Source organism: Papio anubis, chromosome 4 (genome assembly GCF_008728515.1).
Source record: "Papio anubis isolate 15944 chromosome 4, Panubis1.0, whole genome shotgun sequence".
NCBI lineage: Eukaryota > Metazoa > Chordata > Mammalia > Primates > Cercopithecidae > Papio > Papio anubis.
In genome coordinates, this window is record NC_044979.1 from 143,225,688 (window position 1) to 143,252,686 (window position 26,999).

Consider the following 26,999-nt stretch of genomic DNA (forward strand, 5'->3'; position numbering starts at 1 on the left):
GGCGTGACCTCGGCTCACTGCAAACTCTGCCTCCTGGGTTTACGCCATTCTCCTGCCTCAGCCTCCCGAGTAGCTGGGACTACAGGCGCCCACCACCTCACCTGGCTAGTTTTTTTGTATTTTTTAGTGGAGACAGGGTTTTACCATGTTAGCCAGTATGGTCTCGATCTCCTGACCTTGTGATCCGCCTATCTTGGCCTCCCAAAGTGCTGGGATTACAGGCTTGAGCCACTGTGCCTGGTCCGGGCTAATTTTTTGTATTTTTAGTAGAGACAGTGTTTCACTGTGGTCTCAGTCTCCTGACCTTGTGATCCGCCTGCCTCAGCCTCCCAAAGTGCTGGGATTACAGGCGTGAGCCACTGTGCCTGGCCTGTTTTTTTCTTTTTTCTTTTTTTTTCTTTTTTTTGAGACGGAGTCTTGCACTGTTGCCCAGGCTGGAGTGCAGTGGCGCGATCTCGGCTCACTGCAAACTCCGCCTCTTGGGTTCACACCATTTTCCTGCCTCAGCCTCCCAAGTAGCTGGGACTACAGGCGCCTGCCACCACGCCCAGGTAAGTTTTTTTTTTGAGACAGAGTCTCACTCTGTCGCAGAGGCTGGAGTGCAGTGGCACTGTGTCGGTTCACTGCAACCTCTGTTTCCTGGGTTCAAGCAATTCTCCTGCCTTAGCCTCCCATGTAGCTGGGATTACAGGTGTCCACCACCACACCCGGCTAGTTTTTATATTTTTAGTAGAGACAGGGTTTCACCATGTTGGCCAGACTGGTCTTGTACTCCTGACCTCAGGTGATCCGCCTGCCTCCGCCTCTCAAAGTGCTGGGATTACCGGTGTGAGCCACCATGCCCGGCCTCTCTCTGCTAATTTTTTGTACTTTTAGTAGTGTTAGCCAGGATGGTCTCGATCTCCTGACCTGGTGATCTCTCTGCCTCCACCTCCCAAAGTGCTGTGATTACAGGCGTGAGCCACCGTGCCCGCCTACCAAACCATTTTCTACCATGGCTGCACCCCTCTACCAGTCCCACTTAGCTGGGTACTCTCGACTCTTGGCTCCAGGTCAGTGTGCGGGCAGGTAGACAGGGAGAGGTGGGGAGCTTCCCTCCCGGTGGAGCCGCTGCACTAGGGGGAGTGTGCACACTGAGGGTTGGAGACCCCTAGGTGCCTTCAGCCCTTTCCTTCCTCTGCCTGCCCTGCCCTGCCCCTGTCCCGCAGGCGAGCGAGGACAAGGTGAGGCAGCTGGTGAAGGAGATCGGCCGGGAGATCCAGCAGCTGAGCATGGCTGGCTGCTACTGGCTGCCTGGCTCCACTGTGGAACACGTGGCCCGCTGCCGCAGCCTGGTGAAGGTGAACCTCTCGGGCTGCCACCTCACCTCCCTGCGCCTCTCCAAGATGCTCTCGGCCCTGCAGCACCTGCGCTCGCTGGCCATCGACGTGAGCCCCGGCTTCGACGCCAGCCAGCTGAGCAGTGAGTGCAAGGCCACGCTGAGCCGCGTGCGGGAGCTCAAGCAGACGCTGTTCACGCCCTCGTACGGCGTGGTGCCCTGCTGCACCAGCCTGGAGAAGCTACTGCTGTACTTCGAGATTCTGGACCGCACACGCGAGGGCGCCATCCTCTCGGGCCAGCTCATGGTGGGCCAGAGCAACGTGCCGCACTACCAGAACCTACGGGTCTTCTATGCGCGCCTGGCCCCCGGCTACATCAACCAGGAGGTAGTGCGGCTCTACCTGGCTGTGCTTAGTGACCGCACGCCTCAGAACCTCCACGCCTTCCTCATCTCCGTCCCCGGCAGCTTCGCGGAGAGCGGAGCCACCAAGAACCTCCTGGACTCCATGGCGCGCAACGTCGCGCTGGATGCCCTGCAGCTGCCCAAGTCCTGGCTGAACGGCTCTTCCCTCCTGCAGCACATGAAATTCAACAACCCGTTCTACTTCAGCTTCAGCCGCTGCACCTTGTCGGGCGGCCATCTGATCCAGCAGGTCATCAACGGCGGGAAGGACCTGCGGAGCCTGGCCAGCCTGAACCTCAGCGGCTGCGTCCACTGCCTGTCCCCAGACTCGCTGCTCCGCAAGGCGGAGGACGACATCGACAGCAGCATCCTGGAGACGCTGGTGGCGTCCTGCTGCAACCTGCGCCACCTGAACCTCTCGGCCGCCCACCACCACAGCTCGGAGGGCCTGGGCCGCCACCTCTGCCAGCTCCTGGCCCGGCTGCGTCACCTGCGCTCCCTCTCCCTGCCTGTCTGCTCCGTCGCCGACTCCGCGCCGCGCGCCGACCGTGCGCCCGCCCAGCCCGCCATGCACGCAGTGCCGCGTGGCTTTGGCAAGAAAGTGCGCGTGGGCGTGCAGTCCTGTCCCAGCCCCTTCTCCGGCCAGGCGGGCCCCCAGCCTTCTTCCGTGTTCTGGTCTCTGCTGAAGAACCTGCCCTTCCTGGAACACCTCGAGCTGATCGGGTCCAACTTCTCCTCCGCCATGCCGCGCAACGAGCCCGCCATCCGCAACTCGCTCCCGCCCTGCAGCCGCGCGCAGAGCGTCGGAGACTCGGAGGTGGCCGCCATTGGCCAGCTGGCCTTCCTGCGGCACCTGACGCTCGCACAGCTGCCCAGCGTCCTTACGGGCTCCGGGCTGGTCAGTATCGGCCTGCAGTGCCAGCAGTTGCGGTCCCTGTCGCTGGCCAACCTGGGCATGATGGGGAAGGTGGTGTACATGCCCGCGCTCTCAGACATGTTGAAGCACTGCAAGCGGCTGAGGGACCTCAGGTGAGGGGGCCACGGGGACCTCCCGGGCCTCTGCTGGAGGCTGGCGGAGGGAAATGGGGCGTTTGCGTGGAGCTTGCAGGCAGCGCTGCCGCAGGCCTGCCCTCCAGGAGCCCAGAGGCTGGGGCGGGGCCTCGCCGCGTGCCACGTCGGTCTCAGGGGGCTCGGGGGAGAGCGGCATCTGGAGGAGCCGGGGGTACAGGAGGCGGATGTCTGAGCTTAGCATTCTTACTCCTGATCGTGTTTGAGTGATTGCCCGGCCCTACTGTGAGTCATCCTGTGTAGTCTTCTCACGAGCCTGCCAGGTGTGTTATTGTTGCCACTCGGCAGAGCTAGTAGGTGGGAGAGTCAGGATTCGAACCCAGGTCTTTCTCACCTGACTTTGCAATGCAATTCCTTTTTTTTTTTTAATTTAACTTTTATTTATTTATTTATTTTTGAGAGTGCAGTGGCGCCATCATAGCTCACTGCAGCCTCAACCTCCTGGGCTCAATTAATCCTGCTGTCTCAGCCTCCCGAGTAGCTGGGACTACAGGCATATGCCATCATGCCTGGCTATATATATATATTTTTAAAATTTTGTAGAGACAAGGTCTCACTATGTTGCCCAGACTTTTCTTGAACTCCTGAGCTCAAGCAGGCCTCACCTCGGCCTCCCAAAGTGCTGGTGCTGGGATTGCAGGTGTGAGCCACTGCACTTGGCCTCTATCTTTGCTTTTTTTTTTTTTTTTTGAGACAGAGTCTCACTCTACACACCCAGGCTGGAGTGCAGTGGCGTGATCTTGGTTCACTGCAACCCCTGCCCCCTGGGTTCAAGTGATTCTCCCACCTCAGCCTCCCGAGCAGCTGGGACTACAGGTGTGCACCACAACACCTGGCTAATTTTTTTGTATTTTTAGTAGAGACGGGGTTTCGCCGGGTTGGCCAGGCTGGTCTCGAACTCCTGACCTCAGGTGATCCGCCTGCCTTGGCCTCCCAAAGTTCTGGGATTACAAGGCATAAGTCACCACGTCTGGCAAGGCAGATGTTTTCTGGGTCAGTAAGCACCATGTGAAGAAACCCCAGAGACTTGGAAATTGTGCCTTGGACCCTCTGAACCGACTGCCAGAGAGCATCAAGTGGAGGATCTCTTGAGCCCAGGAGTTCGAGGCCAGCCTGAGCAACATTGCCAGACCCCAACTCTACAAAAAATAAAAAGATTTCGCAGGGTGTGGTGGTGCGTGCCTGTAGTCCCAGCTACTCAGGCAGCTGAGGTGGGAGATCGCCTGAGCCTGGGAGGTTGGGTTGAGGCTGCGGTGAGCTGTGATTGTGCCACTGCATTCCAGTCTGGGAAACAGAGCAAGACTCTGTCTGTCAAAAAAAGAAAAGAAAAGAAAATTACCCGAAAGGTAGTGAAGGCCTTGAGCCTCAGTACTACAAGGGACTAGGTGGGGGAGAAAGTGGAGGCAGGACTTAGATGAGTGAGTTGGTGTCTCTGTGATTCCTTAGCTGGTGGGGTGGGTGGTGGGTACATGAAGTCATGCTCCAGCCTAAGGGGCACGTGGACACATGTCATTCTCCCCAGAATAGTTAGCATTCACTTTGTGCCTTTGCTGAGAGCCATGCACTGAGCCCATCTTCCCTGCCATAATCTGCTGAGGTTGCAGCCTTGATCATTCCTGTTTCCCAGATGGGGCTGTGGGAGCTCAGGAGGAGCTGAGTCTCTCGCAAACACCAGAGCTTGACCTTGGCCCTGGAGCCATGCAGAGTAGAGATAAGGGGCCTCTTGTAAATCTTCACTGTCCCGCAGAAGGCATGGCAGGAAGTGGCCGGGTCTGCTGGGGAGCAGCAGAGCTGGAGGCTCACACCCTGGAGCCTTCCAGGGCCCTGCAGCCAGCTGGGCGCCACCCTCCCTCTCGGCCTGCTCCCGCTGCAGACCTCTTAGGGTTGGGTTGAGAAGCCCAGGATCAAACCCAGGACTCCAAATGGCAGAGCAGATTGCTAGAAGCCTCTGTATTTCCTGTCTGATGGAGGCACCAGGCCCTGGATCGGCCCCTTTGCTAGAAGCCTCTGTATTTCCTGTCTGGTGGAGGCACCAGGCCCTGGATCGGCCGCTTTGATTCTGAGCTTGAGCCAGTGCGGGGCTCCGTGCTTGGGGAGCGGGGTGGTTATTCATGCTCTGACCCAGGCATCCTGGAGACCGTTGCTTTGAGAACCAGACTGGTGGCCGGGCGCGGTGGCTCAAGCCTGTAATCCCAGCACTTTGGGAGGCCGAGACGGGCGGATCATGAGGTCAGGAGATCGAGACTATCCTGGCTAACACGGTGAAACCCCATCTCTACTAAAAAATACAAAAAACTAGCCGGGCGAAGTGGCGGGCGCCTGTGGTCCCAGCATCTCGGGAGGCTGAGGCAGGAGAATGGCGTGAACCCGGGAGGCGGAGCTTGCAGTGAGCTGAGATCCGGCCACTGCACTCCAGCCTGGGCGACAGAGCCAGGCTCAGTCTCAAAAAAAAAAAAAAAAAAGAGAACCAGACTGGTGACTTTTCAGAATCTCCCTGCTTTAGAAATTTGACTCAAAATACATGTAAATTTTGGATTTTCCCCACTTTTTTTTTTTTTTTTCTTTAAATGGTCTCATTCTGCCTCCCAGGCTGGTGTGCAGTGGCATGATCACAGCTCACTGCAGCCTCAACCTCCTCTGGCTCAGGTGATCCTCCCACTTCAGCCTCCCGAACAGCTGGGACTACAGGCACACACGACCATGCCCGGCTATTTTTTTTGTATTTTTGTAGATATGGGGTCTTGCTATGTTGCCTGGGCTGGTCTTGAATTCCTGGGCTCAAGTGATCCTCCTGCCGGGGCTGCCCAGAGGGCCGGGATCACAGGTGTGAGCCACCGTGCCCGGTCCAGAGGGTCTGTTAAGGGCCTCCTAGTTGATGGGCCTAAGCCAAGCCCTGAGTCCAGGCTGAGGTCTGGCCTGGGAGAGTTGCTTTGGCGTCCTCAGCTCATAGGTGGCCTTTAGCTGTGGAAACAGGCGAGCCCATGGATTGGGCTGGGGCACACGTGGCAAGGATTGGCCAGGAAGAGGAAAAAGAATGTGGAAGGGAGACCGAGCAGAGGCTGTCAGCAAGGGAGGCACTGGCTGGAGGGAGGGGTGTTCCAGAAGCAAGAGGCAGAGGTGATGGCCGCCGCCGTGGGTGGAGGGGACCTTTGGGCTCATGTGACGTTTGCCAGGTGCTTTTCCCGGGTGTACAGGTCTTGACCCCTTTGATGTTCTCAACAACCTATGAGTGTCAACGCAGTTGTACCCGCTTTATGGATGAAGAAAGGAAGGCCCAGAGAGTGCACGAACTTGCCCAGGTCACACGGCTGCTTTCTCCAGCCTCCTGGGGTGAGGGGGATTTCATGGTCCCCGATGGCCCCCAGGGTCTGGGACGGGATCCCCAGGGCCAAAGGCCTTCCTCAGGAGCAGGGCCATGGAGGCAGCGTGGAGAGGCCCGCGGGCCCCAGGGTCAGTGGGTTGTATGGGCCAGCCTAAGAGCCTGACCCTGCTCATAATGCCATCTCCGTGCACAAACTCCAGCCTGTGCCCAGTGTCCCTGAGAACCACGTCTGCTCTGAGCTGGGTACTGCCTGTTCAGAACAGACGCTGCTTCCCAGACGCTGCCAGCTGGCCCCGTTCCTCTGGATTCCTGCCTTCTGCGGCAAGGGAGCCCAGGGACGCTGCAGTGAAAGGAGCAGGTGGCACTCGCTTGCCCGTGGGCAGGAGCTGTGCAGAGGAAACGGCGCTGGGACCCCTGGAGGCTGGCACGGTGCTCCGAGCCTGCATCCTGGGGCGGCCGGAGTCTCTTTAGTGGCAGAGCTTGGAATCCCAGGCCAGCTGGCTGCTGCCACTGGCAGCACCCACACCGTGACCCCCAGCTTTGTGCCTGTCGGGGCTCCTGGCAGAGAGGAGGTGGTGCAGGAAGGAGTTGCTCTGGCTGGAGCTTGGACACACCTCAGTAGTAAGGGGATTACAAATTGGACAGAAAAGGCACCTTCTTTCCCCAGACCAACTCAGCCCTGCTTGGGGTGGAGGGTGGGGGAGCATGTTACCCTGAGTCACCCGGGCTGCTGTGATCGGGACCAGGGCAGCATCTGGGCAGAAGTGGACCATCCTTTTCAGAGCCAGGCCCTGGAGCCACCCCAGGGACACCTCAGAGGCCTGGTTGCTGCTCTCACGGCCCGTGTGGTGGGTGGCCAGCTGGGAGCCCCTGCACTGTGAGCTCAGCGCCTTTCATGCCCACAGAGTCACCAGGAGACCCAGGTGCCCCCTTGGGGAGCAGGATGGGGAGGCTGGATCCTCACTCAAAGGTGAGGCCTGGCACAGTGGGAGCCTTTTCCTCATCCCCATCCTCCCTGCAGATGCTGCCGGTCACTCGAGTCAGGTCAGCTCTGCCACGGTCCTGGGTGCCATGCCCTAGGTGGCGTGCCATGGGAGCCTGGGAAGCTTTAGGCGTGCCAGGCCCCTTGCCTGACCAGTCACTCCCATGGGCCTGCCACGTCCTGAACACCTGTGACAGGTGACTTCCTCCGGGGCGGATGAATGTGGATGTGGTTATCTAGTGGAAAAAAGTTTTTTTTCATGCTCTGCCGACTTGGTTTTTTTTTTTTTTTTTTTTGAGACGGAGTCTCGCTCTGTCGCCCAGGCTGGAGTGCAGTGGCCGGATCTCAGCTCACTGCAAGCTCCGCCTCCCGGGTTTACGCCATTCTCCTGCCTCAGCCTCCCGAGTAGCTGGGACTACAGGCGCCCGCCACCTCGCCCGGCTAGTTTTTTTTGTATTTTTAGTAGAGACGGGGTTTCACCGTGTTAGCCAGGATGGTCTCGATCTCCTGACCTCGTGATCCGCCCGTCTCGGCCTCCCAAAGTGCTGGGATTACAGGCTTGAGCCACCGCGCCCGGCCTGCCGACTTGGTTTTTAACCCCTGAGGCTCGAGTCGCCCCGGGGCGGGTAGTGTGGATCCACATCGCCACCTAGTGACCACACGATGGCAGCCATCCTTGCCCGACGCCCTGTTTCCATCTCCTGCTGTCTGGAGCCTCCTGCTTTTGCTTTGGAGAGAAATCCAGAGGTGACTTTGCAGCTCAGCAGATGCGGCGCCTGCACCATCTTTTTTACCCCTCCCGGTTTCCCACCTTCAGGTCTGCAAAGGGATGTTCACTTTAGGATTTTTTTAGGGAGAGGTGGTATTTAAAATACATTTTAATGAAAACACTTTATTACTATCTTTAAATGAAAACAATTTGAATAGCTTAACCAAACAAATTTAGAAAAATAAAGACAATTTGGTCGTTTTATTATTTATTTAATTTTATTTATTTATTTTTTGTGTGAGACAGAGTCTCGCTCTGTCACCCAGGCTGAAGTGCAATGGCGCGATCTCAGCTTACTGCAACATCTGCCTCCCGGGTTCAAGCAGTTCTCCTGCCTTAGCCTCCCTGGTAGCTGGGATAACGGGCATGCCCCACCACGCCCAGCTAATTTTGTTTTTTTGTGTTTTTTTTGAGATGGAGTTTCACTCTTGTTGCCCAGGCTGGAGTGCAATGGTGCTATCTCGGCTCACCACAACCTCCGCCTCCCGGGTTCAAGCGATTCTCCTGCCTCAGCCTCCCGAGTAGCTGTGATTACAGGTGTGTGCCACCATGAGCAGCTAATTTTGTATTTTTAGTAGAGATGGGGTTTTTCCATGTTGGTCAGGCTGGTCTCAAACTCCCGACCTCAGGTGATCCGCCCTCCTTTGCCTCCCAAAGTGCTGGGATTACAGGCATGAGCCACCGCACCTGGCCCACCTGGCTAATTTTTGTATTTTTAGTAGAGACAGGGTTTTGCCATTTTGGCCAGTCTCGAACTCCTGACCTCAGGTGATCCGCCTGCTTAGGCATCCCAGAGTGCTGGGATTATAGGCGTGAGTCACCGAACCTGGCTGAGAATTTCTACTTAAATCAATTAAAAAAATTAACTGCCAGGCATGGTGGCTCACACCTATAATCCTAGCACTTTGGGAGGCTGAGGCAGGAGGATTGCTTGAGCTCAGGAGTTTGAGACCAGCCTGGGCAACATAGTGAGACCCCCATCTACACACACACACACACACACACACACACACGCGATAACCAGTCTCATGAGCCACACTTCCTGTATTCTTTTTTTTTTTTTTTTTTTTTTGAGACGGAGTCTCGCTCTGTCGCCCAGGCTGGAGTGCAGTGGCCGGATCTCAGCTCACTGCAAGCTCCGCCTCCCGGGTTCACGCCATTCTCCTGCCTCAGCCTCCCAAGTAGCTGGGACTACAGGCGCCCGCCACCTCGCCCGGCTAGTTTTTTGTCTTTTTAGTAGAGACGGGGTTTCACCGTGTTAGCCAGGATGGTCTCGATCTCCTGACCTCGTGATCCACCCGTCTCGGCCTCCCAAAGTGCTGGGATTACAGGCTTGAGCCACCGCGCCCGGCCACTTCCTGTATTCTTTAAAAAAAGTTTTTTGGCTGGGCGCGGTGGCTCACGCCTGTAATCCTAGCACTTTGGGAGGCCGAGGTGGGCGGATCATGAGGTCAGGAGATCGAGACCATCCTGGCTAACACAGTGAAACCCTGTCTCTACTGAAAATACAAAAAATTAGCCGAGCGGCCGGGCGCGGTGGCTCAAGCCTGTAATCCCAGCACTTTGGGAGGCCGAGACGGGCGGATCACGAGGTCAGGAGATTAAGACCATCCTGGCTAACACGGTGAAACCCCGTCTCTACTAAAAAATACAAAAATCTAGCTGGGCGAGGTGGCGGACGCCTGTAGTCCCAGCTACTCGGGAGGCTGAGGCAGGAGAATGGCGTAAACCCGGGAGGCGGAGCTTGCAGTGAGCTGAGATCCGGCCACTGCACTCCAGCCTGGGCAACAGAGCGAAACCGTCACTCTGTCATCCAGCTTGGAGTGCAGTGTTACAATCCTAGCTCTCACTGCAGCCTCGATGTCCTGGGCTCAAGTGATCCTCCCACCTCAGCTTCCTGAGTAGCTGGGAGTAGAGGTGTACACCACCATACCTGGGTAATTTTTGTACTTTTTGTAGAGCTAGTCTCTCATTATGTTGCCCAGGCTGTTCTCAAACTCCTGGGCTCAAGTGATCCTCCCGCCTTGGCCTCCTGAAGGGCTGGGATTACAGGTGTGAGCCTCCAGGCCTGGCCCTGCCTTGGTCTTTTTGTGTCACCTACCAGGGATGGGTCTCCGTGCCTGTGGCGCCTTCTGCTGTGGCTGTCTGGCTGTCCTCAGCATCTGAGCTAGGGTCCTGGGGCTGCCAGGACAATTGATCACAAACTGAGTAGCTTAATGCAACAGCTATTTACTGTCTCACGATTCTGGAGCCCAGAGGCCCAAAATCAGGCTGTGGGCAGGGGTGGTTCCTTCTGACGATGGTAAGGAGGAACTCAGGTGCCTGGTGGCCACGCCTGGTGCTGCTTGGCTGGTGGACACGTGGCCCCAGTCTCTGCCTTTGTAGTGACCTGGCCGCCTTCTGTCTGTGTCTGGGTATCTCTGTGCCTTCACCTGGCCTTATAAGGAACCCAGTCATTGGATTTAGAGCCCCCGTTAGGCAGGATGTTTCCTCATCTTAACTCCCTTGCATCTACAAGGAACCTGCATCCAAATAAGGCCACACCCTCAGGTCCCATGGTGAGGACTCCTGCATAGTGTGTGTGGGGGGGACGTGTTGGAGCTCAACCCACACTAGCCCCTCCCCATTCTCCTTAGCCCATCCCTCCAGCGGCTCTCCCTCCACCCCAGGAGCTCCTGGCAGCCCCTGAAGTCATGTGAGTTCCCTTCCAGCCTCTCTGCTCCCTCTTGATTCTTATCTCAGAGGCTCACTGCACCCCACGGCCTGCCACAGTCCAGGTCTTGCCCAGTCCCACAGCCTGGTTCTCCAAGGGCTCCTGGACCTGTCCTCAGCAGTGCTGTATCCCCATATCTGCCACTGCTCCTCGAGCCTGTCCTGCTTTCCGTCTGCATGGACGGACTCCCCAGGAAGGATCTAGAACGTCGTCCCCTACTTCCCTTTCCCAAGTCCTCCCCTTCCCCCTGGGTTCTCCCATCTTGGTCTCTGTCACTGTAGCCTTGGTGTGGACTTGTGGGGCCTCCCTGCCCTGTGACCCGGCCCTGCCCTGGCTGCCAACCTCTTAACTTGGCCTCACTCCCCTCGGCCTCCTGCTTTGGCCCTGCAGCCGCCCAGCTCTGTCTTCCCATCTGTCGTAGCTGGAGTGGCCCCCACCTGGCTGAGGTTCCTGCCCACCCCACCCCCCCTCCCAGATCTCCCACCCTCTCCCCCTCTCCCCACCTCCCGGATTACTGCCTTCTCTCATGGTGTTCAGTCCCCATCTGCCTCCCCGTCCAGTTGAGCTTCCCAAGGGCAGGGGCCACATCCTCTTTGCATCTGCTACCCAGCACACCAGCGTTTGAGAAAGACGGGGTGCCTGGCAGTCTGGGGTGCACCAGGCAGGCTGTGGACACAGATGCCTATGACCTTGGCTGGTGACTCAAAGCTGGGCTCTGTAGACACCGGCTGGCTGCTTGCATCAGGCCCACCGGGTCACCTCCAAATCAGATCTCCAAGGGGGACCCTGGGGGTCTGCGTCGGCACCCAGTACTCCAGGGGACAGTGGTATGGGGTGGGCGTGGGAACAGCCAGGCTGGGCCCTAGGCCAGGAAGATTCCACTGGCAGCACCTCCAGGCGCCCAGCTGGCCTGGCCTGCCAGCCCCTCCCTCGGGCCTCACAGCTGCCCTCTCTCCCCGCAGGCTGGAGCAGCCCTACTTCAGCGCCAACGCCCAGTTCTTCCAGGCGCTGAGCCAGTGCCCCTCGCTACAGCGCCTGTGCCTGGTCTCCCGCAGCGGCACCCTCCAGCCCGATGCCGTGCTGGCCTTCATGGCTCGCTGCCTACATGTCGTCATGTGCCACCTGTTCACCGGGGAGTCCCTTGCCACCTGCAAGAGCCTGCAGCAGTCGCTTCTCCGCAGGTGAGTGATGTGGGTTGTGTACAGCTTCAGGGGCTGCAGACATCGCCAGCATCCCATGACCTGATCCCCAGCCCTCACCGAGTGCCTACCAGGGATTTCTTGGAATTGACGAGCACCAGGCAGTGACGGTGAAAGCAAGGGGTTTGGTCTCCCACGCGTGGCCCAACCTCTCCTTGAGCACTCCCTAGCCATGTGGTAAATTTTCTAGATAGTTCAAGCTCTTCTCTCCCACAAGTCCAAAAGTCTTCTTCTTTCTTCTTCTTCGAGTCTGAGTCTCACTGTGTTGCCCAGGCTGGAGGGTAGTGGCGAAATCTCAGCTCACTGCAACCTTTGCCTCCTGGGTTGAAGCGATTCTCCTGCCTCGGCTTCCCAAGTAGCTGGGACTACAGGCGTGTGCCACCAGTGTGTATTTTGTATTTTAGTAAAGACATGTTGGTTCACCATGTTGGTCAGGCCGGTCTCGAACTCCCGACCTCAGGTGATCTGCCTGCCCCGGCCTCCCAAAGTGCTGGGATTACAGGCGTGAGCCACTGCGCCTGGCCTGCAACCATCTTTTAACTCTGGATTTTTCACATCTCTGCACGTTGTTTAGATCTAGAAGCAGTGGTTACTTGGGCAGTTGTGGGTAAAAGCGGTAGATTTAACAGAGAACCCTTCCTTCTCCCTCTCCTCGCCACCCTTTCTGGAAGGCCCACGTGCTCTGGCCCCTCTTCCCTGAGCTAGCTAGCATCTCCACTTCCCCTCGTGACAGGGCGTCCTGGAGTTTGATGCTCTGCTGCTGAGCAGGAACTCAGGTGAGCACCTAGAATTGAACACAAGTCAGGAGGAGGCGATTCCTGGAGAGAGCTAGAGCTTCGCAGGCGGTCTGGGGAGTGACGCATTTAAAGACCTCTCAGGAGGACTGGCTGAGTGCTGAAGTGAGCAGGGCTCCGGAGAGAGGCGTGCGCCCGGCCAAGGGGACAGCAGGACATGAATGCCCTGAGTGTTCGTGTCCCTGCAGGTGGGGAGAGGTGACAGGAAGCAGGCCCCAGCTGTTCACAGAGTTGCGAGAAGAGCCACCAGCCAGGAGGTCTCGAGCCATTGGGTCCCGACAGCCCTGCTGGCCAGACTCTGGAGCAGTCTGTTGGCCTTGCGGTTTGCCGCTGGCTTTCTCAGGAATAACCCTGGTTGGGGTTTCCCCCTCTCTGGTTGTAAAAACAACTTGTGTTTATAGTACTTTTTAAAAATTTAGACTATGCATCAACCTTTTTTTTTTTTTTTTTTTTTTTTTTGAGAGAGTCTCACTCTGTCGTCCAGGCTGGAGTACAGTGGCGGGACCTCAGCTCACTGCAACCTCTGCTTTCTGGGTTCAAGCGATTCTTCTGCCTCAGCCTCCTGAGCAGCTGGGATTACAAGTGTGCACCACTATACCTGGCTAATTTTTGTATTTTTGTATTTATTTATTTATTTTTCAGAGACAGAATCTTGCTCTGTCGCCCAGGCTGTAATGCAGTGGCGTGATCTTGGCTCACTGCAAGCTCCCCCTCCCGGGTTCACGCCATTCTCCTGCCTCAGCCTCCCAAGTAGCTGGGACTACAGGTGCCACCTGGGACTACACTGCCACCACGCCTGGCTAATATTTTGTATTTTTTTTAGTAGAGACGGGGTTTCACTGTGTTGGCCAGGATGGTCTCCATCTCCTGACCTTGTGATCCACCCGCCTCGACCTCCCAAAGTGCTGGGATTACAGGCGTGAGCCACCACACCCGGCCTAATTTTTGTATTTTTAGTAGAGACGGGGTTTCACCATGTTGCCCAGGCTGGTCTCGAACTCCTGACCTTAGGTGGTCCACTCACCTCGGCCTCCCAAGGTGCTGGGATTACAGGCATGGCCAACATCAACCTATTTTTAAGTGAAGGTTTCCCAACAGTGAAAGCTGCCAATTTTCCCTGGAGAATCAGCTGGAGATAGGGTTCTCGTGTTGTTTTGTAATCTGATTTTTAAAAATGTAACACGATACCGTAGAGTCTTCTTGTGTCAGTAAATAAAGCCCGAAGTGATTGTTCTCAGTGCTGGCCTGATGGCCCTCAATTGGGTGTCTGGGTGGTCAGCCCTGGCTCATGGCTCTTATGGAAAACACGGTCACTGTGTCCTTGACTTTGCTTTGGATCTTGTCTTTGCCTGCAGTGGAACCAGCGGGGCAGCCTGGGTGGTGGCCAGAATGTTCCAGTTTAGCCCCTTGGCTCTGCTTCCTCACACCTTAGCATCGTTGTGCTGTGAGCTGGATGTGACGCCTGCTGATGTGTGCCCCCTTTTAGGAAGGCTGAGTGGGTCACAGGCTCCAAAGGGCTTAGCCGAGTGGGCTTGGGGACAGGCGGTAGCTGTTGGGGGAAGGGGCACACTGTGCTCTGTGAGGCTGTGGTACCCAGAGGCCAAAGCTGGGTTTTCTCAGGTGTGGCGGATGCAGGCAGCTCTGCCCTGTCAGCTGCGGGAAGAGCCTCGGGCCTTCTTCCCCAATATGCTTGCAGCTGGACTCCACTCACAGGCCCTCCAGCCAGTGGGAGGCTGCGACTGTGCACCCAGAGCTGCCACCTCCTGCGTAGGTGTGTTTTGTTGAAGGGACTTGGGAGTGGGTGTTGCCTGTCTTCTGTGGCCTGTGAGTCTGGGACCTCTGCAGGGGTGTGGCTTTTCCTGCAGCGATGAGGACTGGCTCTGGGAGTTCTCCGTTTCCCTGCTGCAGCGGAGAACGTCCACAATCCCCAAGCAGTTCAGGACGGCTGCGCTCATGATGGGGCGGCCCCCGGCCCCACCCTCGAAGGCTTCCTGCTCCGATGAGCCTGCTTTTCCTTCTGGTCCTCAGAATCCTCTCTGCATGGCGCTGCAGGCGGGTTGGTTGGACGTGGCACCGGATGCCAGCCCCTGCTTTGAGCTGCTCTCCTCCATTTACCTACTGCCTGTGGCCGGCTCCGGGAGCTTCTCCTTTGGCCTCCTGGGTTGACCTGCACCTGCATGTTTCTTAGGCAAGTCTGATGATCTAAGGTGGATGCAGGAAGCTCTTTACGTTCTCCGGTTGGACGGTCTGTTTTTTGAAGGCTGGTGCTCCATAGCTCTTCTTTGGTGTTTTTGTGTCCTCAGGCACAAGCTGAGCCCGGCGCTGAGCTCACAGGTGGCCCCAGAGGGCGCTGGTTACACACAGGTGCCTGGGAGAGCCCTTGATCACCCATGCTTGCTGCGTGGTGTTTGAGAGCAGCCCCAGGACTTGCTGGGCGGAAGCCGTACCCATCCCTCTGTGCCAGTCCCTCTGTGACCCCGTTCCCCACCCCTGTGTCCTGCACCTGGCGCAGCGCCCGGGCCTGTGGTGGGACCCACGTCACACTTGCTGCCAACAGAGTGGGATGAGGGTGTTGAGGCTTCCGTGTTCGCAGTGCACCTCCTGTGTGTGCCCCTCCAGGGTGCCTGCCTGGGCCCCCTGGTGCCTCTGTCCTGCGCATTCTGTCTGCTCCAGGCACTGCGTCTTGCCTCTTGCTCAAGCCTCACCTGTGAGGTCAGTGCTATCAGCCCCGGTTTACAGATGGAGAAATGAGCAATGAGGCAGGGAGTGAGTGCTGGAGGGATGGGAGTTCACGCCTAGAAGAGGAGACGGGCCATGTGGGGGGCTGTGCAGGGCTATCCAAGGCTGAGGGGGCCTCCGTGGGAACCTCCAGGCTCCGTGCTGGGCAGGCCCTGTCAGGATCTTCTGCAGATGACAGGGTCATAGCATTGCAGGGACCTCTGTGCTCACATAGGCTGGATTCCCCCAGGACTGCTGAAAGCCTTTCTCTCCCCACCCTGCTGGCAGTCAGATACCACCCCAAAGCCAGGTGGGAGAGGCCGTGTCCACAGATGCCTGTACCACAGCTTCCTCGTAGCCTCGGTGCCTGTGCCTGGCTCCACGCTGGCCCCAATCACAGCAGCTTGGCCCATGCCGCAGGTCCCAGCTGACCTGCAGACAGGGTCTGACCGGCCTTCCCCAGGCTTTCCAGCCCGGGGCACCTATGGACCTAGCAGTCAGTGTCAGCTCTGCAGCTCTGGCCTTTGCAACTGTGCCCAGGGGCCCAGCAGGTGGCGCTGGGGCTCCCGGGAACCGGCCGCAGGCCCCGCCCCCTACTCTGCACCCAGGGCGCGGGAGGAGGAGGAGCGCCGATTTGTTGCCCTTTCCTGGCCTTTCTCTTTCTTTTTTAATTTCCCAATTTTAATTTTTATTTTTGAGACAGGAGTCTCGCTTACTCGCCAGGCTGGAGTGCAGTGGCGCGATCTCGGCTCACTGCAAGCTCCGCCTCCCGGGTTCACGCCATTCTCCTGCCTCAGCCTCCCGGGGTAGCTGGGACTGCAGGCGCCCGCCGCCCTGCAGCCCGGCTAATTTTGCATTTTTTTTTTTTTTGAGACGGAGTCTCGCCTCGCCAGGCTGGAGTGCAGTGGCCGGATCTCAGCTCACTGCAAGCTCCACCTCCCGGGGTTTCGCAGCCATTCTCCTGCCTCAGCCTCCCGAGTAGCTGGGACTACGAGTAGCCCGCCACCTACGCCCGGCTAAGTTTTAAACATTTTAGTAGAGCGGAGGTTTCTGCAGTGTCAGCCAGGATGGTCTGATCTCACTGACCATTGATCCATCCGTCTCGGCCTCCCAGTGCTGGGATTACAGTGAGCCACCAGCCCGGCCACTTTTCTCTTTCTAATCTTTTTTCCTGCCTGGAGGATTATGGAGCCAGAGGGAGGACCTGGCCCTGGGCTGTTGTGCAGCTCACATGCCCCGTCCGCTGGGTGGCCTGGGGTCTCAACCGTCTCTCTGTGTCTCAGCCTGCAGGGCCGGCCAGTGGGCCAGTGGCGTGGCTGCCGACAGACCTGTCGCTGGTAACCTGTCGCTCGTGATGGTGCTGACTCTTTTTATGGCCAGCACCCTCCTGTCCCTGACAGACTCACCTTCACACACGGCTGTGTATTGGCCACTGTCTCTTCTTTTTCTTTCTTTTTCTTTTTTTAGAGACAGGGTCTCTCTCTGTTGCCCAGGCTGGAGTGCAGTGGTGCAATCACAGCTCACTGCAACGTTGACCTCCCAGGCTCAAGTGATCCTCCTGCTTCAGCCTCCTCAGTACCTGGTACTACAGGTGCATGCCACCACTCCTGGCTAATTTTTTAAATTTTTTTTTTTTTTGAGATGGAGTCTCGCGCTGTCACCCAGGCTGGAGTGCAGTGGCTGGATCTCAGCTCACTGCAAGCTCCGCCTCCTGGGTTCACGCCATTCTCCAGCCTCAGCCTCCCGAGTAGCTGGGACCTCCCGAGTAGCTGGGACTACAGGCGCTGCCACCTCGCCCGGCTATTTTTTGTATTTCTTAGTAGAGACGGGGTTTCACCGTGTTAGCCAGGATGGTCTCGATCTCCTGACCTCGTGATCCGCCCATCTCGGCCTCCCAAAGTGCTGGGATTACAGGCTTGAGCCACCGCGCCCGGCCTAAATTTTTTTTATAGAGATGGAGTCTCCCTATGTTGCCCAGGCTGGTCTTCCTTTTTTTTTTTTTTTTTTTTGACACAGAGTTTTGCTCTTGTTTCCCAGACTGGAGTGCAGTGGCACGATATTGGCTCACTGCAACCTCCGCCTCCTGGGTTCTGCTGATTCTCCTACCTCAGCCTCTGGAGTAGCTGGATTATAGGCATGAGCCACCACAACCAGCTAATTTTTTTTTTTTTTTTTTGAGATGGAGTTTTGCTCTTGTTGCCCAGGCTGGAGTGCAGTGGTGCCATCTTGGCTCACTGTAACCTCTGCCTCCCAGGTTCAAGCGATTCTCCTGCCTCAGCCTCCAGAGTAGCTAGGATTACAGGCATGTGCCACCACACCCGGCTAAAATTTTTTTTTTTTGAGACAGAGTCTTGCTCTGTTGGCCAGGCTGGAGTGCAGTGGCACAATCTTGGTTCTCTGCAACCTCTGCTTCCCTGGCTCAAGCAATTCTCCTGCCTCAGCCTCCTGAATAGCTGGGATTACAGGCGTGTGCCACCATGCCCGGCTAATTTTTTAGTAGAGATGGGGTTTCACTATGTTGGCCAGGCTTGTCTCGAACTCCTGTGACCTCAAATAATCCGCCCACCTCAGCCTCCCAAAGTGCTGGGATTATAGGCGTGAGCCACTGCGCCTGGCCATGCTCAGCTAATTTGTGTTTTTAGTTGAGATGAGGTTTCTCCATGTTGGTCAGGCTGGTCTTGAACTCCCGACCTCAGGTGATCTGCCCGCCTTGGCCTCCCAAAGTGCTGGGATTATAGGTGTGAGCCACCATGCCCGGCCCCCAGGGTGGTCTTGAACTCCTGGACTCAAGTAAGTGATCCTCTTGCATCAGCCTCCCAGAGTGCTGGGATTACAGGCGTGAGCCACTGCACCTGGCCTCCTTTTTTTTTTCTTTCTTCACATCTGATGGGTAATGTGTTTATAGCACCTTTTTTTTTTTTTTTTTTTGAGACTGAGCCTCGCTGTCGCCCAGGCTGAAGTGCAGTGGCCGGATCTCAGCTCTCTACTGGTAAGCCCGGGCCTCCCCGGTTCATTACTCTATTCTTCCTGCCTCAGCTCTCTCGAGTAGCTGGGACTACATGCTTCGCCACCTCGCCTCGCTAGTTTTTGTATTTTTTTTAGTAGGAGACGGGTTTCACCGTTAGCCAGGATGGTCTCCACCTCCTGACCTCGGATCCCGCCTTGGCCTCCCAAAGTGCTGGGATTACAGGCTTGAGCCACCACGCCCGGCCTATAGCATCTTAACAAGGTTTGAGGGAGGCACATCTTGCCGATGAGTGTGAACACCCAGTCATCACATTGAGGAACTATAGGAGGATCTTAATCTCAAACTCGGTCTTTTTGAGCCTCGTATGTATGTAGCAGACTATGAAGCCGCATGGGAGTGCCCTCTGACCACCAAGAAGGGCTGGCCTTTCTGTCCCGATCCACAGAGACTCCCCCTCTGCCCCAGGTGTCCCCTCTGCACACTACTGTAGGGTGGTACCTCCTCATATCACCCAGGGACCTCCAAAGCAGGTTGCTCCTTCCTGGCCACAGAGACAGCTGCAGCCTGTGACCCCCCAGGGTATGTGGAAGAGCAGGTCCCCCTGCTTCATTCCTTGCTTGTGGTGAGAAACGAATCCTGGCTGGGTGCCATGTCTCACACCTGTCATCGCAGTGCATTGGGGGGCCAAGAAGGGAGGATTGTTTGAGCCTAGGAGGTTGAGACTAGGCTGGGCAACATGGTGAGATCCTGTCTCTACAAAAATTAAAAAATAGGGCCGGGCGCGGTGGCTCAAGCCTGTAATCCCAGCACTTTGGGAGGCCGAGACGGGCGGATCACGAGGTCAGGAGATCGAGACCATCCTGGCTAACACGGGTGAAACCCCGCCTCTACTAAAAATACAAAAAAATAGCCGGGCTGCATGGGCCTGTAGTCCCAACTACTCGGGAGGCTGAGGCAGGAGAATGCTGAACCCGGAGGCAGCGGAGCTTGCAGTGGCTGAGATCCGCCATTGCACTGCTCAAGCGTGAGCCAGACTCCGCCTCAAAAAAAATAAAAAATGAAAAAATAAAAAAATAATGACTGGAGTATGGTGGCTTATACCTGTAATCCCAGCACTTTGGGAGGCCGAAAGCGGTGATCACTGAGCCTGTATATTTGAGACCAGCCTGGCTAACATGGTGACACCCTGTCTCTACTAAAAATATGAAAATTATCCAGTCATGGTGGCGGGCACTTATAATCCCAGCTAGTCGGGAGGCTGAGATAGGAAAATCGCTTCAGCCTGGGAGGTGGAGGTTGCATTGAGCCAAGATCGCGCCATTGCACTCCAGCCTAGGTGACAGAGTGAGACTCCGTCTCAAAAAAAATTAAAAAAAAAAAAATTAGCTGGGCAGTGTGGTGGGGTGTGCCTGTGGTCCCAGCTACTGGCTGCAGTGAGCTGACTGTGCCACTGCACTCCAGTCTAGGAGACAGAGCAAGACCCTGTCTCAAAAAAAAAAAAAAAAAAGACAAATCACCTTCCATGTCTCGACAGCAGCTCCATGTCCCGCTCTGTCGCCCAGGCTGGAGTGCACTGGCGCGATCTCTGCTCACTGCAACCTCCGCCTCCCAGGTTCACGCCATTCTCCTGCCTCAGCCTCCCGAGTAGCTGGGACTACAGGAGCCCGCCACCAGGCCCGGCTAATTTTTTTTGTATTTTTAGTAGAGACGGGGTTTCACCATGTTAGCCAGGATGGTCTCGATCTCCTGACCTCGTGATCCGCCCGCCTCGGCCTCCCAAAGTGCTGGGATTACAGGTGTGAGCCACCGTGCCCGGCTGACAGCAGCTCCTTAGCAGCCTCGGGAGCTGGAGCCAGAGGCGGTCGAGTTTGATGTAAGTCAAGTACATGGCATGATGGTTTCACAGGCCAGGATGCATCTGCCACATGACCCGTGGGGTTCACGGTCACGGACATCGCTGCCCACAAGATTACTGTGCAGGGCCAGGGCTGTGATGGCGTCTGTATTGCCAAAACCTCAGGTTTTGTGAGTGCCTTTCTGCCGTTGACTCTGTGTGTCGTGAGTCCAGCACCGCCTCAGGCAGGGTCACAGTGAGAGGCTGGACCCCATTGTCCTTTTCCCTTTAAGTGGCCGCTGTGGCCGGGGGCACTTGACTCAGTGTTGGCAAACGGTGAGGTTCTTTGTTGTGGGTGCCTCCCTGCCTTGCAGCCCCTGAGACCCTCTAGGAAGAAGTGTCTGGATTTTTTTTTTTTACTTTTTTGAGACGGAGTCTCGCTCTGTTGCCCAGGCTGGAGTGCAATGGTATGATCTCGGCTCACTGCTAACTCCACCTCCTGGGTTTGAGGGATTCTCCTGCCTCAGCCTCCTGAGTAGTTGGGACTACAGGCACCCGCCACCACGCCCGGCTCATTTTTGTATTTTTAGTAGAGATGGGGTTTCACCATGTTGGCCACGCTGGTCTCAAACTCCTGACCTCAGGTGATCCAGCTGCCTCTGCCTCCCAAAGTGCTGGGGTTACCGTCGTGAGCCACTGCGCCCGGCCTGGATGTTTTTGTCTTGCTCTCTGGGGCACTGCTATGTTTTTCCCTCTGCCTGGAGCTCCTGGACTGACACTTGGGTCTTTGCATTTTCTTTTCTTTCTTTCTTTTTTTTTTTTTTAGAGACAGGGTCTTACTGTGTTGCCCAGGCTGGAGTACAGTGGTGTGATCATAGCTCACTGCCGCCTCTACCTCTGGGGCTCAAGTGATCCTCCTGCCTCAGCCTCCTGAGTAGCTGAGGTGACAGGCATGCGCCACCATGCCTTACTAATTTTTAAATATTTTTTATAGAGACAGAGTCTCCCTATGTTGCCCAGGCTGTTCTGGAACTCCTGTCCTCAAACGAGTCTCCCACTTCAGCCTCCCAGGTGTTGGGATTACGGGAGCAAGCCACAGTGCCCGGCTTGCATTGCATTTTGGCCAAATAGGGCCAGTAAGACTGTGCTGGTGACCTGCTCTGACTGGGGGGGGAATCCTTGCTCTGCTTCATGGCCTGCTGGGGGACCGAGGCTCGTTGTAGGGTTGTGGGGAAGGCAAAATGAGGTCATGTCTGTAGAGCTCAGAGCCGTGCCTGGCACTTGGTGGGCACCCCGTGGCAATTGTGCATGAGTTTTCATGCATGCAGGCTGGTCGCCTGGGGGCGGGGGCTTTGGGAGCGTCGCCCACCTGCCATTTGTCATGCGGTCAAACGTGTGCTTTTCCCGAGTAGCCGCTTTGGTGTCTGCTCCTCCTAGTGACTGCTGCTGCCTCACTGACTTGGGAGTCGCACCCCCTTGAGGTGGCCCACGTGCGGCTGTGGGGTGTGGACACCTGTCCCTTCTCTCTGTCCTGGCCATGGGACATCCATGGGCCAGGTGCCTTGAATTTGCCACTCCTGCAGTGGGGTCCCTCTGCTGCCTTGGAGCACGGCAGCCTGTCCTGGCAGCTCTCCCGCATCTGCAGAGCAGGGTTGGCCTCTGGGGCCTCTGATACTCGTGGCTGGCATGGAGCAGGTGCCCCCTGAACCTGGAGAGAAGCGTGTTGCCTGTTCCCGGCTGCCCTGCTCCTCCTCAGCTCTGGCTGCCACGTACGGGGCCCTCAAGGCACATAGAGGGTGACTCTCACAGCAGGCCTGGTCTCTCCGGGAGCCCCAGGTGAGCCCAGGTGGCGGGGGCAGCTGTGAGTGCCTCCTGGGCTCCCCCGGCAGGCTCTGCCCCCTCCGTGGCCACCCACGTAATCCGCTGACCACCTGTCTCTGGTTCAGCTTCCAGGCCGAGCGGCCCGCATTGAACGTCGTCATCTTCCCTCTGCTCCACGAGGGCCTGACCGACGTCATCCGGGACGTCCCTCTGGTGCACCTGGATGAGATCACCTTATTTAAGAGCAGAGTGGCCGAGGAACCGCCGAACCTGTGGTGGTGAGAGGCCAAGCCGCTGCCCATCGGTCTGAGTCACCTCAAGACGCTGTAGGAGCCTGGGACACCAGGGACCCTTGGTTTGTTACAAGAGGAAGAGGGCCTCTCTCCCGGCCGGCCACGCCCCACCTGGCTCCTGGGGCTCCTGGCATCTCTGCGGCTCTCTCATGGGAACTGTTGCTCTGTGAAGTTTGGGTTGAGGGGATGTGCTTTGGTTGACATGAGGGGGGTCAGGGGACCGTCGATGTGGAGGCTGGCTGAACCAGGCTGACCCTTGGGGCCTGGCTTGGGGGTTTGTACACTGAGCCTCAATCCCTGGGGGCCCTGTCGATGGGCCTGGAGGACCGGAACTCCGTGCCATTCTGACTGGGAAGCGTGTCCCTTGGCTGTCGTGTTTGTGGTCACCTGCCACCGGGGCCCCACGGATGGGCGGCCACATGCTCTCCCCCTGAAGTCCAGTCGGCCAGGCTGGTCACCGTGTGTCTGAGTGTCCCCTTGCGTGGCCGAGTGTGACATGGGGAAGGGCTTGCCGGTTTAGGCTGCGGACTTAGGACTCTCCGTCCCATTAGAACACACTTGAGCCCACTCATGTCTCTGGGACTTTTCTAGCCCGATGATGCCTGTGGCCCCAGAGAGGTCCCCTGGGGTTGGGACTGCTGGTTGGAGCCTCTCCTATGGCTTTTCAGCCCAATGAGCAGGGCCCGCTTCTCATGGGAGAGGTCTCCTCCTGCTCCCACCCACCCCACAGCCTTCAGCTTCCCTGGGAAGGTCCATGTGCATTCCTGGGGAAATAGATACACATTCGGCTTTGTTAGAATAACGTGCAACATTAAAACCCAGAAAGGATTCATAAGGCTGGAGTAGCAATCATAGGACCCCATTTCGAATGACTTTATTTAAGACTTTAAAAATATTCAGCTGGGCGCGGTGGCTCACGCCTGTAATCTCAGCACTTTGGGAGGTCGAGACGGGTGGATCACAAGGTCAGGAGTTCAAGACCACCCTGGCCAACATGGTGAAACCCCATCTCTACTAAAAATACACAGATTAGCTGGGCGTGGTGGTGGGTGCCTGTAATCCCAGCTACTCAGGAGGCTGAGGCAGGAGAATCATTTGAACCTGGGAGGTGGAGGTTGCGGTGAGCCGAGATCACGCAACTGCACTCTAGCCTGGGCGACAGGGCAAGATTCCATCTCAAAAAAAAAAAAATATATATATATATATATATATATATATTCAGTACATTTTGGGAGGATCACTTGACCCGAGGAGTTTGAGACCAGCCTGGGCAACACAGGGATACCCCATCTCTTAAAGAGAAAAAAATTAAAGCTATTCCAAAAATAAGGACACCTTCCCAGCGTCCGAGGCCCAACCCCATGTGCCACGCTGGTCACCTCTGCCGCCTTCCACCTCCAGGCGCTCCTAGAGCTGTCCCTGGGCTGGTGGCTTCTGAGGGGGGCTGTAGTTGGGTCCTGCTCGCCTGGACCGCCACCTTGGCCGCTCTTGGTGAAGGGCCCCTTGCCCAGCCTGCCGTCATCCTCCTGGGTTTCCATGTGACAGGTCCACCGTCCTGTGGGGCGGTGTCTCACATTTGCCTTGCTGTTAAAAAATGGGGGATACTGTCCCCGGGCCTCTGATCACCGGCCCTGCCCTTGGGCGGGGATGGTTCTCAGCAGCTCCTTGTCTCAGAGGCCTTTGGAGAACTGGGGTCAGAGCTGTAGGGAGGGACAGCCCTCCTGTGCAGGCTGCCTCCCAGCTCTCCACATGGCAGTCTTGGCACTGCCCTGGCGCCTCTGCTCACTGGCACAGGCGGATCTGGGGTTCGAGGTCTCCTCCCACTTCACCATGACTTTCTTTCTTGTATGTATGGGGTCAGCGCCTCCTCTCTGAAGCCCACGGGTCCTGTCCCAGCCCCAGGCTGCACCCAGTGCAGAGCCTTTGCCTCCTGGCTGGAGAGGCCCGTCCGCAGGCTAATTTCAGCAGAGCCTGATGGTGGGACCAGCACCAGACCACACCTTTGCCTCCCAGAGGCCTCCTGGCCCTCCTGTCACGGCCTCTGAGAGCCATACCCCTCGGCCCCGTCTCCTGACCTGCAGGCCGCAGGACCAGCTGCCCACGGCCCACACACACACTTCCTGGGCATTTCTTTAGAGCTTTAAAATGGTACCTGGAGACCACCAGGCGCAGTGATCAGATCCGGTGGTGTGGTACCTCCCAGTACTGACCACTTCTTGCTCTCAGACTGAGGTGTGGCAGGAAGGGGATGTGGCCCAGGAGGGAGGCAGGTGGCCTGGGAGTCTCCCGGACCCTCAGTGAGCCTGTGTCTCTGGGCGCTGCAGCTCTGCGCCCCTCTCCTTTCTTCCAGAACATTCCCCACTGGGGCCAGAGAATTGCGTTTGCACCAGGAATGCATCCTGGCGTGTGTATGATCACGCCTGGGTGTCCTGTTCTCATGAGCAAGCGGTTTTAACCAACAGCATAATTTATACTCATAGACAGGACTGGAGGAAGGGCCGTTCCCGAGACTGGGGTACAGTGCCTTGGAAAGCACCCCCGAAACAGTAGACCTTGTATTTTTAGTGTCCCCTGCAACCATCCTTTGACTTGGAGCAAGAATTTCCGCTGCTGCTACCCCCGAGATGGGCTTCACCAGATGTTAATAACGTGCTTATTTTCGCTAAGTGCTATTTTGGCACCAGTGTTAGTTGCAATTTATATTCTGCAGCATTTGATGCTGGGAAAAGAACCCACCCTAATAGTCCCCAATTGGCAGAGCTTGGCTGTTAAGCGGCAGACCATATGCTGCCTGCCGGAGGAGCGTGGTCAGCACTTGTCCCCGTGACTGCGTGCGTGTGCATGCGTGTACCTGTGCCCTGTGTGTGCACGTGTGACTGCATGGGTGTGCCTGTGTGTACCTGTGCCCTGTGTGTGCACGTGTGCCTGCGTGCATGTACCTGTGTGCACGTGTGCCTGCGTGTATCTGTGCCCTGTGTGTGCACATGTGCCTGCGTGTATGTGTGCCTGTGTGTGTGTGCCTGTGTAAACCTGTGCCCTGTGTGTGCATGCGTGTGTGAGTCACATCTTCCCTGTGTGAGTGTGAGGGAGAGACTGAGGGGTTGGAGAGAGGGTGGAGGGGAAAAGGTATGTATCCCTTTGTTCTTTAAAAGGGAGAGCTCCTACTTCTCTGGCTGCCCCGTCCTGCCTGTGCCCCCAGCTCACCCCAGACCTAGCTGCTATTTATTCTCCTGACTTCCTCCTGGCCCTGCGGCCCCATGGCCCTGTGGCCTGTGACCCTGCAGCCCCTTGTCCCGCAGCCTCCGCCCCGCCGCCTGCTCCATGTCACCAGGCAACACTGGGCCCCACCAGGCTTCTGAAGGTGGCCCAGGGCAGGCACTTGAGCCTGAGGACCCAGAGCAAAGGTGCCTTTCTGGGCCTTGGGTGCTCCTCTCTGCTGTATGAGGCTTTTCTCTCTTTCAAGGGCCCGTCCAGCCCAGGGGAGCTGGGTGAGGGCTGCTTCCTTCTGCAGCAGAGGAGGCGGGCTCTATCCCTGCCATCCGCTGCCCCCAGACGCCCTGCCAGGACACAGGCCTGAGACGTTTCTTCTCCAAGAGGCCGTCCCGGGACCTGTGTGTGCACAGGGCGGGAGGACACTCGCTGCTTTGACCCAGGACTGCAGCCAGGATGGGCTGAGCTCCTCTGGCGCTAAAAACACACAAGGCGTGCCTGCCAGCTCAGCAGCGCCCTCCCTCAACCACTCCCTGTGCCCGGACCCAGAGCCACAGGCCTTTGGGCCCAGGGGACTGGGGCTGGGCTCAGGCTTGGGCCTGGGGGGCTCATGGAGGGGCCAGGCCTAGAGCAGTAGGGCTGTGACAGCTGAGGGCTGGGCCCCTGCCAGCCAATGAAGCTCCAGATCAGTGTCCCGGCCTTGGAGGTGCCAGCAGTGCTCCTGCAGGGCTGGAGGGTGCTGGAGCCCTGGATGCGGAGACCCTGATCTCCCAGCAGGCAGTGCTGTGACAGCCTCCCACCTCCTCTTCCCCTGTTATCTGCTCGTTTTAGGATCTGAAAATGACAGATTTTTTTTTTTTTTTGAGAGGGAGTCTTGCTTTGTCCCCCAGGCTGGAGTGCAGTGGCACGATTTCGGCTCACTCACTACAACCTCTGTCTCACAGGTTCAAACGACTCTCCCACCTCAGCCTCCCGAGTAGCTGGGATTACAGGCACCCGCCATCATGACCGGCTAATTTTTGTATCTTAGTAGAGACGGGGTTGCACCATGTTGGTCAGGCTGGTCTTGAACTCCTGACCTCAAGTGATCCTCTTGCCTCGGCCTCCCAAAGTGCTGGGATAACAGGCGTGAGCCACCGCGCCTGGCCCATTACGGAGCTCTTGTAAGAAAGCTTGTGAAATTCATGGACAAGGTGTGGCGATGAAGTGTGGGGCCGCTAAACCGGAGGCAGAGGAGACGTCGACCGCCTCCTGTGGACGTGGGCAGAGCGCTGCTGCCAGTTCCTGGTAGCCTTGACCACGACGCTGGGGGGCTCTTCATGATGGCCATCGGTCTCATTTGCACTTGGGGGTGTGGGTTCAAGTTAGAAGTTTCTAGATCTACTGGGCATGATGAACACAAACCCCACAGACACTGAGGAACGCCGTGGTGGCCGTGACTCGGGCCAGCTGTTATCAGGGCTCCTCTACTCTCTCAAGCTCCTTCAAGAAACATGGGAGGGGCTGGGCGCAGTGGCTCAAGCCTGTCATCCCAGCACTTTGGGAGGCTGGGGCAGGAGGATTGCTTGAGCCCAGGAGTTCGAGA

General features: G+C 57.1%; 1 protein-coding gene and 2 pseudogenes across 3 annotated transcripts in view; 2 read left to right on the plus strand and 1 right to left on the minus strand.

Annotated features, from left to right (window-relative positions):
* The first annotated feature begins 873 nt into the window (after nucleotides 1–873).
* The window catches only part of FBXL18 (F-box and leucine rich repeat protein 18), a 47,318-nt gene continuing 21,192 nt past the window's right edge, over nucleotides 874–26,999 (plus strand). Inside the window, exons 1-4 of one of the 2 annotated variants that reach the window (XM_031664923.1) lie at nucleotides 874–1,052; nucleotides 1,209–2,752; nucleotides 11,540–11,758; nucleotides 22,037–23,395. In XM_031664923.1, coding sequence (XP_031520783.1) covers nucleotides 1,272–2,752; nucleotides 11,540–11,758; nucleotides 22,037–22,193 — 1,857 coding nt within the window. In that variant the 5' untranslated portion in view covers nucleotides 874–1,052; nucleotides 1,209–1,271 and the 3' untranslated portion in view covers nucleotides 22,194–23,395. Of the gene's footprint in view, nucleotides 2,753–11,539; nucleotides 11,759–22,036; nucleotides 23,396–26,999 lie in introns of those variants that run through there. The other variant, XM_031664924.1, reaches the window with a different exon arrangement.
* LOC116274827 lies at nucleotides 18,503–18,587 on the minus strand (annotated as a pseudogene).
* Nucleotides 23,422–26,395, plus strand: LOC103882732 (annotated as a pseudogene). Its single transcript, XR_644673.4, has one exon. The product of XR_644673.4 is annotated as an uncharacterized LOC103882732 (transcript).